Consider the following 14,557-nt stretch of genomic DNA (forward strand, 5'->3'; position numbering starts at 1 on the left):
TTACAATAGCTTTATTCCCTTATTATCACACTGCTTATTATTATTACATGTTGCTTTCTATCTCTGGCAAAAGTACGGCAGTAATGCAGTATAGCAAGGAACTAAGTAATAGGACTCTCCGATAGCACATACTTATTTAATTAATAATTTAAGAGTTACGCCGTAGTAGCCTAATGGTTGACCTGTGACCTCTCAAGTACAGGATATGGGTTTGAATCCAGGCTCTGACCTCGTTTCTCAGATTTAAGTATATTGGGGTCTTCATGTTGACTTTGGAGTTGCCAATGCATGTAAGATCGGTATAAATCATACTCAACATGATAAAAAAAACAACTGGTTCCAGTCAAATTACTTCCATTTATTTCCATTGTTTTAGTCAGAAAGAATCAATTCTTTAACAACAGGCTTAGGCAAACTTTGTTTTTCTTTGATTGTATCCTGTGCCATTCTTAACGAGGAAAACACCCTGCTCTTAACAACTTTATACCATATTTTATGGTCGTGATTTGGGTGCGAATGTTTCTGTTTTCTGCAACAGAAAAACAAAAAACTAGGTACAAGTAATGAATAAATACTTACATGCATCCAAGATCTACAATGCGTTTCAAATATGCACAAATTCGAGATGAAAATATTGGCTGAGTATAGTAGGAACTTTCAAGACCAAGACTAGCATTTTCTTTCTTCTATCTATCTATTTAACAATGTTACGTATGTTAATACCTTGCAACAATCGTGTCCTCTTCTGTGTCTATGGCAGCTGGACAGTGTTTATCCCGGTATTCAATGCAGCGCCAGCGTCGTTTTCGGCCTCCATCCCTCGTGTAGTGGCAATAATACATGAACCGATTCATTATTAACTGCAACGAACCGCGGCTTGATATCGTGTACAATATTGAATCTGTACCAAAAGGAATGTACATCAAATTAATAGATATCTTGACTAAGCTAAAGGCGCTGAATTTGTAATTACAGTAATACAAGGATACCGAATCCAATGGTACCGAAATGTAATGAATGGTGTAGGTACCAATCACATTCACCAAAATCATTCAAATTAATTTTGTACAATCAATTAACTTTGTAAAACAGACTTACGAGAGAAGTTTGCAAAAAGCAGAACCTTAAATAATTGTACCTTTATCTTTGACACCATCAGCATCATTTGCTTGGTCTTGGTTTACAGCATTACTTTTGGGTGTTGCTATAACGTCGATTTTACTGTTATTAAAACCAGTGTTTGTGACGGTAAATGTCTCTTTGCCTATGTTTAAAAATGGTCTCTGTAGGTTTTCTGGAATTTCATCAATAACATTCGGTACACAATCAATATTTTCACTAATAATCGGAGTAATAGGGTTATTTGTTATTCCCAGATTATTCACAAAATCATTATTGGCATTGTCATCCTCATTCCCTAAATTAGAATTAATGTTATCGGTATCAGTACCAGCATTAAGATCATCAACATTTTCTTCAGGTGCTGGTTCATTATTCAAATCAAGCAATGGATAGTTATTTTCACTATTATTATTAATAGGTATTTGTGTATTTGGTTCAACCTGCAGATTGAAGTCATTTTGATTTATTGTTATATTTGCTTTTACTACTGGAAATCTGAAAGTTAATAAAGATACAGTTAGATATTATTAATAAGCTATTAACAATATATTAGGAGATATAATTTTGAAGAACTTTAAGTACCTACATCTTGGTACTTTGGTACAGTTGCACAGGTTTGACTTGTGTTGTTTGTTTCTCCTTTCTCGGTTCATCATTAGTCTGAAATCATGATATTACTAATATTAAGTCTGCTAAAAAGCATATTAACCAATTATTAACAAATTTAAATTTAACTTAAAACCTAAAATTGCTAAAAGCGGCTGTGAAGCGGTAACATTTCGTGTGCTCTGCCTACCCCATTTGGGAATACAGGCGTGATGTTTGTGTTGTGTTAAATTTATAAAATAAAACATAACAAACCTCATTTCCAGCAGGTAGCACAATAGTCTCAAGACCTCTAATGTGCATTGCCTGAGCTGCGATTAGAAATGATTGCAATTTTTCAGGTGGAATATTCACTTCTCCAGTGTAAATGTATTCTAAAATAAAGTGCAGGTCTTCATGCTTTATATTCTGAAATAGTAGATTGATTACCAAGGGTGGAAAGTGACCCATTTCACCCAAGATATAAGTGAGAGCGCCAATAGTTCGAGGGGGAATGGGTAATTTCACCCGAGTTAGACACTACTTTTCATTTCGACTGTGAGGAAAGTAAAATACTTACTACAAAAAAAATTAGAATAATAATAAATTGAATTTACTTATATCCAACCTCCAACGGTACCTTTTCGAATGGCAAGTGCCACGGCCGACTATAAAAAAAAATCGAGTTGGTCGTGACCAACTGAGGAGCTTATATACAAAACTGGAGGTTGAACACCGAACGAAGAAGTTTGACCTTTATTACTTATTTATATATACCATCTCCTTCTTTCATATTTCACGAATGACTTCCATATCTTTCTCAACCTAACTATAGAAAGAGATGGAATATGTTTGTGACGTAATAATGATCAAATTTCTTGTTTCAAACGGATGTTCAGCGTTCAACCTCCAGTGTTAAAGGTATATAAGCTCCTTGGTCACGACGTGCATCTAAATGGCCATGCCGAAACGTGAAAAAACTCAATTATCTTCGACTCTGTGGCTAATCGAAAAATTAAAAAAAAAATACTGTCCACCTTAGAGATGAAAACGCAATTTTCCACCCGGCTATGCAAATTACTGCCATGAAAATTAAACTTTTCGAACAGGAGAGATGAAAAAATATTTTATTGGGAACTTTGTTATTTTATTATACATGTACAGTCAAGTGTAAAAATATGAACTTATTCAAAGTAACATATCTTGTAACATATCTGGAGTGGTTCGAATAGACTTATTTTTGCACTTGACTGTACATAATGAAAATGAATAAGAGCTGTTTGCCATTAACAACAGCAGACAGCTTAGTTCATTGATAGAAACTAACTGGTATGGAATCAATGTAAAAATTGTAAAAAAATTTACATAAGTATATGCTAAGTGAAAATCAATTTTATGTCTATGTTATAAAGATTTTGACATGGAAAAACTTTTCTCACTAACTATAATTAACTTGTCTTGCAATTTTAAACTTTTCAAACAATAAAAGTTCATAATCATTGTTAAAGGTCTAATCATAAAATGACAAATAAGTCAACAACTTTTTTGCTAAATATGTATAAATATTGAAGACACTTAGTTACGGACTAAAAAGTACCTTTTACACAGTTTTACCTTAATTCTTGACTATCACTTAAACAGTAGAGTTAGGCTATGGTGTATTGGAGAAGTTAACTCTATTTGACCTGTTGAATGTTCCCTTATCTACTCACATGCTATGAATTTTTGAGTTGAACTCTATTCATTAACAAAATAAGAGCGTTGACAGGCAACTACATAGAGTTGCCAGAAGCATGCGAGTGGTTTTAGGTAACACAAATAAAAAATATCATGTTGTATACTTACACTGAGAAACAAAACTGGATGCTGACAAGGGATTGCTTGCAGCAGCACTTTTAGGTATGGACTAGCAAGTGCTATAAGGGTCTTGTGAACTTTCACAAATTGGTCTCCAGCTGCCAAAGTCATATCAACAAACTCATCACTCTGAAATTGAGAGCATTTTATGCTTATCTATAGTTAAATTCTGCAGAGCTAATGATATCAGCACTAAGTTTAATTTTACCCAAGATTAAAAACAGGACTGGCTTGTTGGATCAATTTACCAGAATCATTATTTCCTAGTAGCAAAATTTCCATTCCATTTTTTCTCTAATGTTTTTTTTACTCAATATGCTTTTTTACTAGAGATGGGGCCGAATGTGGTTTGAACCAAATGCGAACTTCGGCCGAACATTGGGTAAAAATAAAAAAATCAGCTGAATTTCGGCCGAACTTCGGTTTAATGACCTGCCTCTAGTAAATTACGATTAAAATACGAGCAGTGAAAGGTATTGCCCTCTTGTTCTGAGAGGAGGCCTGTGCCCAGCAGTGGGACGTGTATAGGCTGGGGATGAGGTTTTAAGTTTGACAAAAAGGGTACAATAGTAACAGGTTGCTAGCCTGTGAAAATCATTTTTTTTTTAGTTAAATTCACGAATTGTAATCAAGATTTATATTTAGATTAGATACCAAGTTTATTTCATTTTGTTGCATATTTCACTGATATGACATGTTGGTTCTTTGTTCTAGTGCCGAATGTTCGGCATTTAAACCGAATTTCGGTCAAATGCCGAAGTTCGGCTGAAGGTGCCGAAATTCGGTTAAACTTTTTTTTTTAATATAAGGGGTCAAACAAGCAGGCGGGTCACCTGATGGAGAGCAACACGAGGGGAATCACAGGACGAGTAAGACAAATTTCGGCCCATCCCTATTTTTTACTGGAGCTTATTTTCACAGTAGCGTTTTTTACCAATCAGAATCAACACAGAAACATTATACATTATGTTAAGTTTGCATCACCATCGCTACTGTGTCTGGGTTGGACTAAAGCAAAGGGGGGTCTTGTCTACATAGATTAGAGTGTTAAAGTTATATATGCCACCCATCTCTTTCGTTCAATCCCATCCGATCGGATCAGAGTACCCCATACCATACACCAGTAATAAATCCAGTGGCTCATAGATTAAAAAAAATCACTGAAGAACCAGTACTGCCGCACTTTGGTGCCGAACCGATCTAGAAGGAGTGGAATCGCTTAGCCTGAACCAACCTTTCCTACCGATAATTATGGCTGGCTCTGGCTCTGCAAATTGGGGAATATTATTGGCTCTTGTCATAGAATTATGCATACCTATTAATTTGTATTGTAATTGTATTGTATTGTAACTCTTTATTGTACATAAAAACACATGAAAATAACAGAGCACAGGATAATAAGATGTACAAACGAAGTTACTTCTTAAAGGGATCTCCTCCAGTTAATCTTTGAACGATTGACAGAATATCAGTACAAGAGTAGACACTACGAGTACAATGAAAAGATAAAAGAACCGAAATTTTAAATGAACTCAAACAATGCATATTATTATTTATTCGTAGATATTAATTATTTGTGTTAAGTGACACTATTTAATGAAGTATATTGGTTTCTAATTGGACGATAAAATGGTATTATAGCACAATATTATGTACAAACGAACTTACTTCTTAAAGGGATCTCCTCCAGTTAATCTTTGAACGATTGACAGAATATCAGTACAAGAGTAGACACTACGAGTACAATGAAAAGATAAAAGAACCGAAATTTTAAATGAACTCAAACAATGCATATTATTATTTATTCGTAGATATTAATTATTTGTGTTAAGTGACACTATTTAATGAAGTATATTGGTTTCTAATTGGACGATAAAATGGTATTATAGCACAATATTATGTAGATTTCATATATAACTTTTTATTTAGTAATATCATATTTACTGTGGAGTCCATTTTTAAATGGATAAATTTATGCTAGCTAACACGAACCAGATTCAATGAAATCGGAGTCAGTCTGGCAGCACAGCTGGATTCTGTGCATCAAATCACTTCTCGGACTCGAGATTATCCATATTATTATCTACACCACACTGCGATTCAAAACTTTTGAATCAAAAGTTACATAAAAGTACTTGCCTGTTGTAACTCTGAGAAACCTTTAAATACATTATTTTTATACGTATTGCTACTGAGGCAAAAGTGATTCTTAGCCATAGTTAGTGATAATTCTCTTATTTATTTAAAACTATGCTTGAAGTAAAGTTTTAATAACAAATCATTAGATTTTGTTTCCCCCTGTTATTGTTTGTTGTTGTTGTTTCTTTAAAAAAATATGGCTCTGTCCATCGGAGGACAAATTTATTTGAACTACAAGGTACTACTATACCAACGAAACAAACAAGACAGAAGACATTAAGACAAGACAACGACAACGAACGACCGCGACGTATGTATGATGACATTTAATTTCTAGTGTTGCTATGTTAATGAAGCAAATAGTGGGTAGCGTCCTTAGCGTCCATCGAAATAGTAAGTACTATAGTACTTACTGACTTTACTATTTCGATGGTAGCGTCACATTCCTGGCTACATATTAGTAATTTTCTACATAGGTACTTATACTCTTTGTTAGTAACAGTTAGTAATTTGTGTCACATTTAGAAAAAAATAATTGGCATCTATTATAGGTCTAGCCAATACTTAACTTAAATTACATACAAGATACGCGCGAAAAACAATACCACTCCTTGCAGTCGGGTAAAAAAAGCACCATGGCTGTTGTTTCATGTCAAACACAAATATTGCGAAAAAGATTAGATTAGATTTTTAGAAAAATATGGCGCTGTCCATTGGAGGACAATTTTGCCAGTGTCTAGTAGTTTTTGCCGCTGTACGGTAAAAAAATTCTAGAAAACGAAATATGAGAGGTAATGATGGATGAACGATGATCTATTGCGAAAAAATATATATATTTTTTAAAGATACCTAATACATTTTTATTGACAAAAGGATAAGTAATACATTTATCATACATGGCTAAAAGAGACATCAGGAGACCCCAGAGCTGGCGCTTACCTCTAAAATTATGTGAAATAATTAATTATTCAAATTGTTTACAATCGGACGTGAAATGACACAGATTTAGCATAGTAAAAATGAACAAGTAGGTCCACTTCGACCCCACAGATTACAAGAATAGTAGCTTTCGACCCTACCTAATTTTAGTACGAAACCAAAGTATGACAAAAGTTAACCCGGGGTGACAATATACAGATCGTACAATACCGACATGGAAATATTGACCTGATATTTCGTGTACACGCCCATAGCAGGGCTACTACGAAACTCGAAACACGAAGTTCGTATCGTACCGTCCCTTTCGCTCTCGTATTAAACAGTATAAGTGTCAGGGACCGCACGATACGAACTTGGAATTTCGTAGTAGCCCTGCTGACATGCAGGCAACGACATATGTAACCGTATCTCTTACGCACTATGCGGCTAACCTGGCGGTTCTAGCGCACTGTCCCTCTTCAAAGTATCGCTTGAGAAAGAGACGGCACGCTAAAACCGTGCGGTGAGCATCATAGTGCGTACGTAGCCTTAAGTGCATTAAGTCTGTGCCAAAGGTCTGTCTGTACTTCGGTAGAACCAAGGTAGGACTGAATTGGTTCGTATTACATTTTATGGCAATTAATTATCTGTATTGACAAGTAAAGCGCGGTGCTCAAATTTCATGCACTGGAGACTGGAAAGGAATCTATATTTTTAGCAAATAGGCCGATTTTGATTGAATTACGTTTTATGTTTTATTCATAGTTCTTACTTACTCCCTGTATTTTTATTTACGTAAGTCAGAATTACTTGAGTCTTGAATTATTAATTAATATTATGATTGTTGACAATAAACTTGGACACCAGCCAGATCGCTGATCTCCATAAAGTTACGGATGATGTGTCTGAAATAGGAGATCATTTTATTATCTTTTGCGTCAAATATTCTCGATTGTTTTATGTTGTTACCATTCAGCATTTTTGTTATAGTTTGGTGTCGAATGTAACAGATTGATTCGACCTTGCGCAAAGGGATATAAATATGGATGAATTACCGGAGTCTAGTGGTAACGGGAGTAACAATGCCAGTGGTATACAACTCGACGCCTTGGATTACTTACGCGGTGTGGAGTCGTCGACGTGTCTGTTGCTTGCGGCTACTCCTAGCCCGACGCCGCTCGACTTTAAGCATCCTCTTTCCGAAGAGATGAACGAAGGCCCATTTATAACTCTCAATGATGAACCAATGGTCAATTTGCAGAGTTGTAGTAACTGTGGTAAGTCATACTTTGGTTATTAAGTGGCAAAAACGTCAATCCATCGTCAGTACTATTATATATTCTGTGCTATGCGTGAAACAAAGCACTTAATAAATTGGCTTTCAAACTAGTGAAACAAGCCTTCTTATAGGACTTAAGAGTATACTGAATGAGGCTGACATAGTCACATTTAGTTTACTAAAGCCTCGTTAAAATATAAGATTTAAAAAAGTAGGTATTATTATTTTTGTGAGTTGGCAGCAATCAATTATTGGCTACAAATGTACTAGTGGATTCACATGTAAAATCATGCATGTTTGATTTGAGACACAATAATATTGGAATCACAATCATATTTGCTATTTTTCTCTAACAATATTGGATTATGGTTAGAGATGGGCCGAATGTGGTTTGAACCAAATACAAACTTCGGCTGAACATTCGGTAAAAATAAAAATTCGGCCGAACTTTGGTGCAATAACCTTCCTTTAGTAATTTTAAATTTATTTATTTATTAAGCCTCTTTATTCAGATGCAAACATACAAAATACTTAAATCGTAATACATATTTTTTTTTCCCCTATTCAGTCTTCAGCATCTGTGTGCCTGTTGGCAAAGGCCTCCCCCAGCAGTCTCCAATCCCTCTCGCATGCAGCTACTCTCGCCCATGTTCTGCCAGCCGCTACAGCTATTTCATCTTCCCAGCGACGAAATTGCCTTCCCTTGTTCCTTTTCCCATCTCTTGGATACCATGCGGTTACAATTTTACTCCATTTATCTGGACCTCGCATGTCTTGCCCGGCCCACTTCCATTTAGCTTTTTTAATTTTATGAGTCACATCTATCAACCCTGTTTTGGTTCGTAGTTCTTCATTTCTTATTTTGTCTATACGTCTCTTGTGCATCATACTTCTCTCCATGGCTCTTTGGCCTATTTCCAGTTTTTTTAAATGTGCTTTTGTTAAAAGTTAATTTTAAATACAAGTAGATAAATAAGAATAGATTGCTAAATTTGATTGTTGACAACATCCTATAATTGAAAATTGTAAAAAAAAAAATTAACCAATTACATGTTTACAATGTTTATGAAAAGAATAGTAAGGTACTAAGTTTATTTCATTTTCATTGTATATTTTACTGATGTGACAGACATGCTTTCTATTAATTTCAGTTGAAATGACTGATGTGCCAAAGGAAGCTTTCCATCCAAAATTGCGGAATTTTTCATATGGGAAAATTTCGGAAAGTTCTCACAATTTTGTATGGGGATTGAAACTTTCCATTTTTAAATATAATGTCTTAAAATATTGTGTTTTAAAATACCATGCACAGGACTTATCACACTAACACACGAGTAATATTTACCTCGACGTTTCGGCAACAGTACAGTGGCCTTGGTCACAAGTGTGTGTTAGTGGGATAAGTCCACTGCATAGTATTTTTCCATTTTTAAATTTAAATTTCCTATATTTCTTGTGAAAATTTCCAGAATTGAGAACTTTCCCAACTTTTTCGGAACTTTATGCAATTTGCAGTACATGTAGGTTCTTTGTTTCTAGTGCCGAATGTTCGGCATTTAAACCAAATTTTGGCCGAATGCCGAAGTTCGGCTCAAGCTGCCGAAATTCGGTTAAACCAAATTTAAATAAAACTAATTTCAGCCCATCCCTAATCATACATTTCAAATGCTCAAAATATCATTCCCAGTCTCTCCATTCTACCATCAATAAGTATCTTATATTAATTTTATTGAATTAGGCACTATATTGCGGAGGTCCATATCAATGATCTACATATAAAACAATCACTTTGCTCACTCGCGACCTTATGATTGCTACATCTATGCAGCAAATGTGTGTTCATGCAGCTCTATCTATGTTAGATCCTATATTGTTGAAGAGAAAAAAAATAGTGAATGTGACTGTGATTCAAAACAATGTGCGCCGCAGCAGCATGCCAACAGCACTGGCGCTGCCTACTCTGCTGTCTACTCAATGCATGCAGTGTCCTACAACCCAGTATATTAATGGATAATTTTGCTCTGCTTAGTTTTTTAACAGTAGGTACTGGGTAAAGAGCTTATTGTATTAATCTATATTTGTACTGCCAGATGCCTCAGGTGGTGACTCCTGCTCCTCCGCTGACTCAAACTCTGTGGTTCAAGACCCTGTGAGCGCCCAGCTTATAAACAACATCAGTATGCTGGACTACCAGACTTTAAGCAAGAATACAGAACTTGTTACAGGACAGGTATGGCATGGCATAGCATATTATTAGAAAAGTACTATATGGACACTTTAGTAGTACCTATACAATTTCATAGAATGTCTTGGCATTTGGGGAAGGGCAGAGGCAAAGTACAATACAATACAATGAAGCCAAGGGTTCACTGGGGAACATTACAATGCTCTGATATGTGTCACAAGCAAAGTAAGGCAAAGTGACACAAATTTTATAGTTAAGTATATAGATACACATTACACATATTAATACATTTAAAAGCCATTTATATGACTCAGACACAAGACGTCAGATAGTGGTTGTTATAGTGATTAAAATGACTCTTTTAAGTACGTATCATACATTTTTGCTGACTATTTTGCAGTGTTCAGCATTTTTTTACCTAAAAAGATAACCGAGTCCTTTGTGCTGATCCTGATATATTTAATTGATTTATCTGCCTTGCATATTCTTTATTTACTTATTTATTTGACCACATACATGTTTTATTTTTATTCTAAGTTTTTATTTAGTTTCACCTGTCCCAATGTGTCTGTAATCAAATCTTGCATTGCAAGTGAAATTCGACCAACTTCCAGTAGTCGGATTGACTTGAAATTTGGCGTAGGTACTTGTGTAAATTGCGTGACAATACAATAATCTGGTAGTGACATCCTGGTAGTCCGGCCAGGATCGTCTCCGCAGTTCGGAACTCTTCAACAGTTAATGGCATTGACTTGAAATTTGGTATGCAAATTTAGTTTGGGCGACAATGCAAATAAAGTCGACAAAAAGTACAGTCAGCAAAAAAAAGCTTGTATTAAAATATAAATTTTTACCAATAACTTATAGTACCATTTGGCGGTGCCCGCGGCGGGCGCGCGAGAATGCAGACAAATTTCAATTCTCGTCTCGCCCCGCCTCGTTTCGCCTCGCCGGTAGAAAATCACCTTTAGACTATTAATAATATGAATAATTTTTACTATTGCAGGTAGAAGATTGTAGAATAAATGGAAATCTTAACTTGGGAAACAGGAAATTGCCGAAATTCGTGAACTGGAACTGGGGCATCATCAGGAAAGTGATGCTTTGGGTAGTCATTTCTGGACTTGTTGCATGCTTGGGCGCCATCATTGCGATGGTGGCCACAATCCCCAAGTCATGCAATCCTGATCTTCCATGGTACCAAGGCAAGGTATTTTACGAAATTTTCCCTGCTAGTTTTAAGGACTCCAATAAAGATGCTACTGGAGATTTCAAAGGTATTGTGAAACAACTTGATTATATCGAGAGTTTAGGCGTGTCTGCCATACGTATGAATTTTATATTCCAAGCCCATAATTACCCAGATCAGTATTACAATACAACATCGTTGAAAGATATTGACGCGAGTATTGGTGTGTTAGATGACTTTGATAAATTAGTGAGTGCCGTGCATGATAGGAACATGTCCATCATCTTAGATTTACCTGTTTGGTCAATAGCTCCCCCTATTTCATTATCTAGTCATAACATAACCCAAGCTAGGTACCACGATCCCACCTCTGATGCCATTGATTTTTGGGCGAGAAAACATAATGTCGATGGGTTCTATTTGAAGAGATTAGAGAAATTTGTGAATGATAAAGACTTTGGTTCAACTCTCCAACTATGGAAGCAAATTATAGGTCATGACAAGATACTCATTGCAAGTGAACATGCTTATGCTAAGGCCACTGGTGATTCTTTAAACATACTTTTGTCTAGAATAGACTTGATTGATGTGCACTTGGACCTTAAAGGAAATATAACTGAATTGAAAAATAGAATTAAAGATGTAATAAACGGACCTCTATGGTCGAAACCACACTATCCTTGGGTACTATGGAATATTGGTAATATTGATAGCCATAGGGTTACAACAAAACATGTCAAGAATGCTTTAGTGCTCACAGCACTTGAATTTGTACTTCCAGGCACGGTTAGTATATTTTACGGTGATGAAATTGGCTTAGAGGATTTAGCCATAGAAGATGTAGAAGAAGATTTTTCTGAACATGAAACTGTACACAATCTAGTGCAGATGAAATTCACAAATGAAAAGAAAGAAAACAACGTATTGCATTGGAACTCAGACTTTAAATCGGAGTCCAAGCATCATTTCCTGGAGGTGGTAAAAATCTTAAGTAGTGTGAGATTAAACACACCAACGATTTATTTACGGTCGATTTTTAAGGATGGAAATATGTTAAAGAATATGGATATCCGCGACACGGAAGAAAATCTATTTGTGATTGAAAGATGGTACCCTCGAAGGAATACAGTTATCTTTGTCGGGAATCTTGGTAACACTTCCATTACGACAGATTTGACTGCGATGTTCTACGGGGGCACAGTTATTGCAGGCACCAACAGTTCCTTGATAGGTGAAGTGATGTATTTCAATCAGGTGACCTTCCCTCCTAATACAGCAATAATATTAAAATTGGAAAAGTAAACTTTTTTACTCATGAAAACAAGAGTCCATACTTACGCATCGCTACATATTGAATCTCAAAATTATATTATGTGATTATTATGTTAAGTCCCAACGATTTAACAATAAAAATGATTATAAAAACACGGGTAGTTGTGCGCCGATGTTAGTTTCGTCGGGTAGTGCAGTGAGCATGTTGCAGCAGCCGCCGAGTCGCGTTGCGCCTAGGAAGAAGGGCTACGAATTTGCCCGAAACATGTCGAGCTAAACTAGATTTAAGACATGAGCTATCCGATTAATATAAGCATTAAAAATCGGAAAATATAGATAAATCGAAAATATACATATTTTTGAGATTTTTTGTGTATTCATAAATGTGTTTCTTTTCACACTTTGATAGTTGCTGTTCCTATTTTTATAAGTAAAACAACTTTCTAGTTTATGCCAAAAAGTTTATAAAATAGATTTTAATAGATTATGACAATAAAGAGTAATTTTAGGGTTCCAGAGCCAAAATGTCAAAAACCCTTACAGTTTCGCCATGTCTGTCTGTCTGACTGTCTGTCCGTCCGCGGCTTTACTTAGGGACTATCAATGCTAGAAAGCTGTAATTTTGCACGGATATATTTTATATGTAAACAATGCCGACCAAATGGTACAATAAAAAATTAAAAAAAAATCTTAGGGTTCCTCCCATAGACGTAAAGTGGGGGTGATTTCTTTTTTCTCATCCACCACCAATGATTTGTTTGCAAAATATTCAACTTTAAAGTGCAAATTTTCATTAAAATCTAACGCCCCCCCCCCTCTAAAATCTAAACCGGTTGGTGGAAAAATTTGAAAAAAATCAGGATGGTAGTAAGTATATCAAACTTACAAGGAAAACTATAACGGTTAAGTTTGCTTGAGAATTATGAGTAGTTTGAGAGTAAATAGCAGCCTAAGGTATAAAATATACCTAAACTTGGAAGATTCCGTATAAAATACGAAATCCTTAGAAAAATATTACTTAATTTTTTCGTAATGGCTACGAAACCCTATTTTGGGCGTGTCCGACACGCTCTTGGCTGGTTTAATTGAATCAATGAACTAAACCAATTCCTTTGCTCACCCGCGGTGACTACTAACCACCAAGGTCGCGGGTGAACAAAGTAATTGTTTTAGTTCATCAATAAAGAGTGATTATATTAAATATTCCTACTGTAACTACAACACTTTTGAAAAAAAGCAGAAAAGAATTTTCCGTTAAGAATTATTTTAATAAAATATTGTGTAACTAAAATACATTTGAACAAAAAAAAAACAATAATATTTCGTAAGCCAAGAAACACCTAGTTATAGAGTAAAAACTTATTAAGATTAATTATTTTTTCATACGATAAACCAGCAGTTTAACTCAAAAATGTGACCATTACTATCTATAAGAAAAGCGACATCCTCTTTTAATTTCCACTCTTTATTGTCGCAATCTATATAATTAATATGTATGTAGATAATATTTAGTGATTTAAGTGTGTTGATTTTTATAATCGTTTTATAGAATCCCATGAATCTCTTTGTTATATAATATATTGTTTCTATAATTTAAGCGTGTAGTTAAAACACTTAACGGTCTTTAATTTACTATGGAATATTTTAATTGTTTTCATTATTACTTCTATTTAGTCTTTTCATTTGAGTAGCGAATCTCTTTGATAAAATCAGTTCAAATTATGGATATGTGAAGTACTTACTTAATTAAAATACTTAATATGAATGTTGTTCTACTTTTCTAAAAAAATATTTTTGATGTAGGGAATCTTGAAGAAAAATGATAAAATGTTCACGTCTTCAATTTTTTTTATTTACATTTGTACACATGAATTTTATGTACTTATTACACTTGATTATATGTACACGTTATCTTGTCTAAATAAAATAAATAACTGTAGACATTATTATGTTTTTATTCTTATACCCTAAAACTTATCTAAGCAATGACTTCTGACAGAATCGGATGACA

General features: G+C 34.8%; 2 protein-coding genes across 7 annotated transcripts; one reads left to right on the forward strand and one right to left on the reverse strand.

Annotated features, from left to right (window-relative positions):
• Positions 1-337: 337 nt before the first annotated feature.
• On the reverse strand, positions 338-6,020 carry LOC141432112 (uncharacterized). 3 transcript variants are annotated; one of them, XM_074093533.1, is made up of 7 exons: positions 5,704-6,020; positions 3,553-3,693; positions 1,984-2,136; positions 1,709-1,782; positions 1,139-1,617; positions 724-901; positions 338-529 (listed from the first exon to the last, which is right to left on the reverse strand). In XM_074093533.1, the coding sequence occupies exons 1-7, from the start codon at positions 5,779-5,781 to the stop codon at positions 373-375; spliced, it is 1,260 nt and encodes a 419-aa protein (XP_073949634.1). In that variant the 5' UTR covers positions 5,782-6,020; the 3' UTR covers positions 338-372. The 3 variants fall into 3 exon arrangements, with proteins under 3 accessions (XP_073949634.1, XP_073949635.1, XP_073949636.1); XM_074093534.1 differs by lacking the exon at positions 5,704-6,020 and adding an exon at positions 4,985-5,011; XM_074093535.1 differs by lacking the exon at positions 5,704-6,020 and having other exon boundaries at positions 1,139-1,294; positions 1,451-1,617.
• Positions 6,021-7,148: 1,128 nt separating this feature from the next.
• LOC141432114 (amino acid transporter heavy chain SLC3A1-like) lies at positions 7,149-14,492 on the forward strand. 4 transcript variants are annotated; one of them, XM_074093540.1, is made up of 4 exons: positions 7,149-7,223; positions 7,612-7,898; positions 9,991-10,130; positions 11,092-14,492. In XM_074093540.1, the coding sequence occupies exons 2-4, from the start codon at positions 7,664-7,666 to the stop codon at positions 12,574-12,576; spliced, it is 1,860 nt and encodes a 619-aa protein (XP_073949641.1). In that variant the 5' UTR covers positions 7,149-7,223; positions 7,612-7,663; the 3' UTR covers positions 12,577-14,492. The 4 variants fall into 4 exon arrangements, with proteins under 4 accessions (XP_073949641.1, XP_073949640.1, XP_073949639.1 ...); XM_074093539.1 differs by having other exon boundaries at positions 7,195-7,237; XM_074093538.1 differs by lacking the exon at positions 7,149-7,223 and adding an exon at positions 7,258-7,416.
• Positions 14,493-14,557: the final 65 nt, after the last annotated feature.

The sequence above is a fragment of the Choristoneura fumiferana genome, chromosome 10 (genome assembly GCF_025370935.1).
Source record: "Choristoneura fumiferana chromosome 10, NRCan_CFum_1, whole genome shotgun sequence".
Classification (NCBI taxonomy): Eukaryota; Metazoa; Arthropoda; class Insecta; order Lepidoptera; family Tortricidae; genus Choristoneura; species Choristoneura fumiferana.

Excerpts from the sequence above, each read along its gene's own strand:
- LOC141432114 (XM_074093540.1), top strand. The coding sequence starts at position 7,664 with ATGGATGAATTACCGGAGTCTAGTGGTAACGGGAGTAACAATGCCAGT. Across the intron at positions 7,899-9,990 it reads GCAGAGTTGTAGTAACTGTG|ATGCCTCAGGTGGTGACTCC; the intron begins GTAAGTCATACT and ends TTGTACTGCCAG. Across the intron at positions 10,131-11,091 it reads CAGAACTTGTTACAGGACAG|GTAGAAGATTGTAGAATAAA; the intron begins GTATGGCATGGC and ends TTACTATTGCAG.
- LOC141432112 (XM_074093533.1), bottom strand. The coding sequence starts at position 5,781 with ATGGCTAAGAATCACTTTTGCCTCAGTAGCAATACGTATAAAAATAAT. Across the intron at positions 1,618-1,708 it reads CTGTACCAAAGTACCAAGAT|ATTTCCAGTAGTAAAAGCAA; the intron begins GTAGGTACTTAA and ends ATTAACTTTCAG. Across the intron at positions 530-723 it reads GAGGACACGATTGTTGCAAG|AAAACAGAAACATTCGCACC; the intron begins GTATTAACATAC and ends TTTCTGTTGCAG.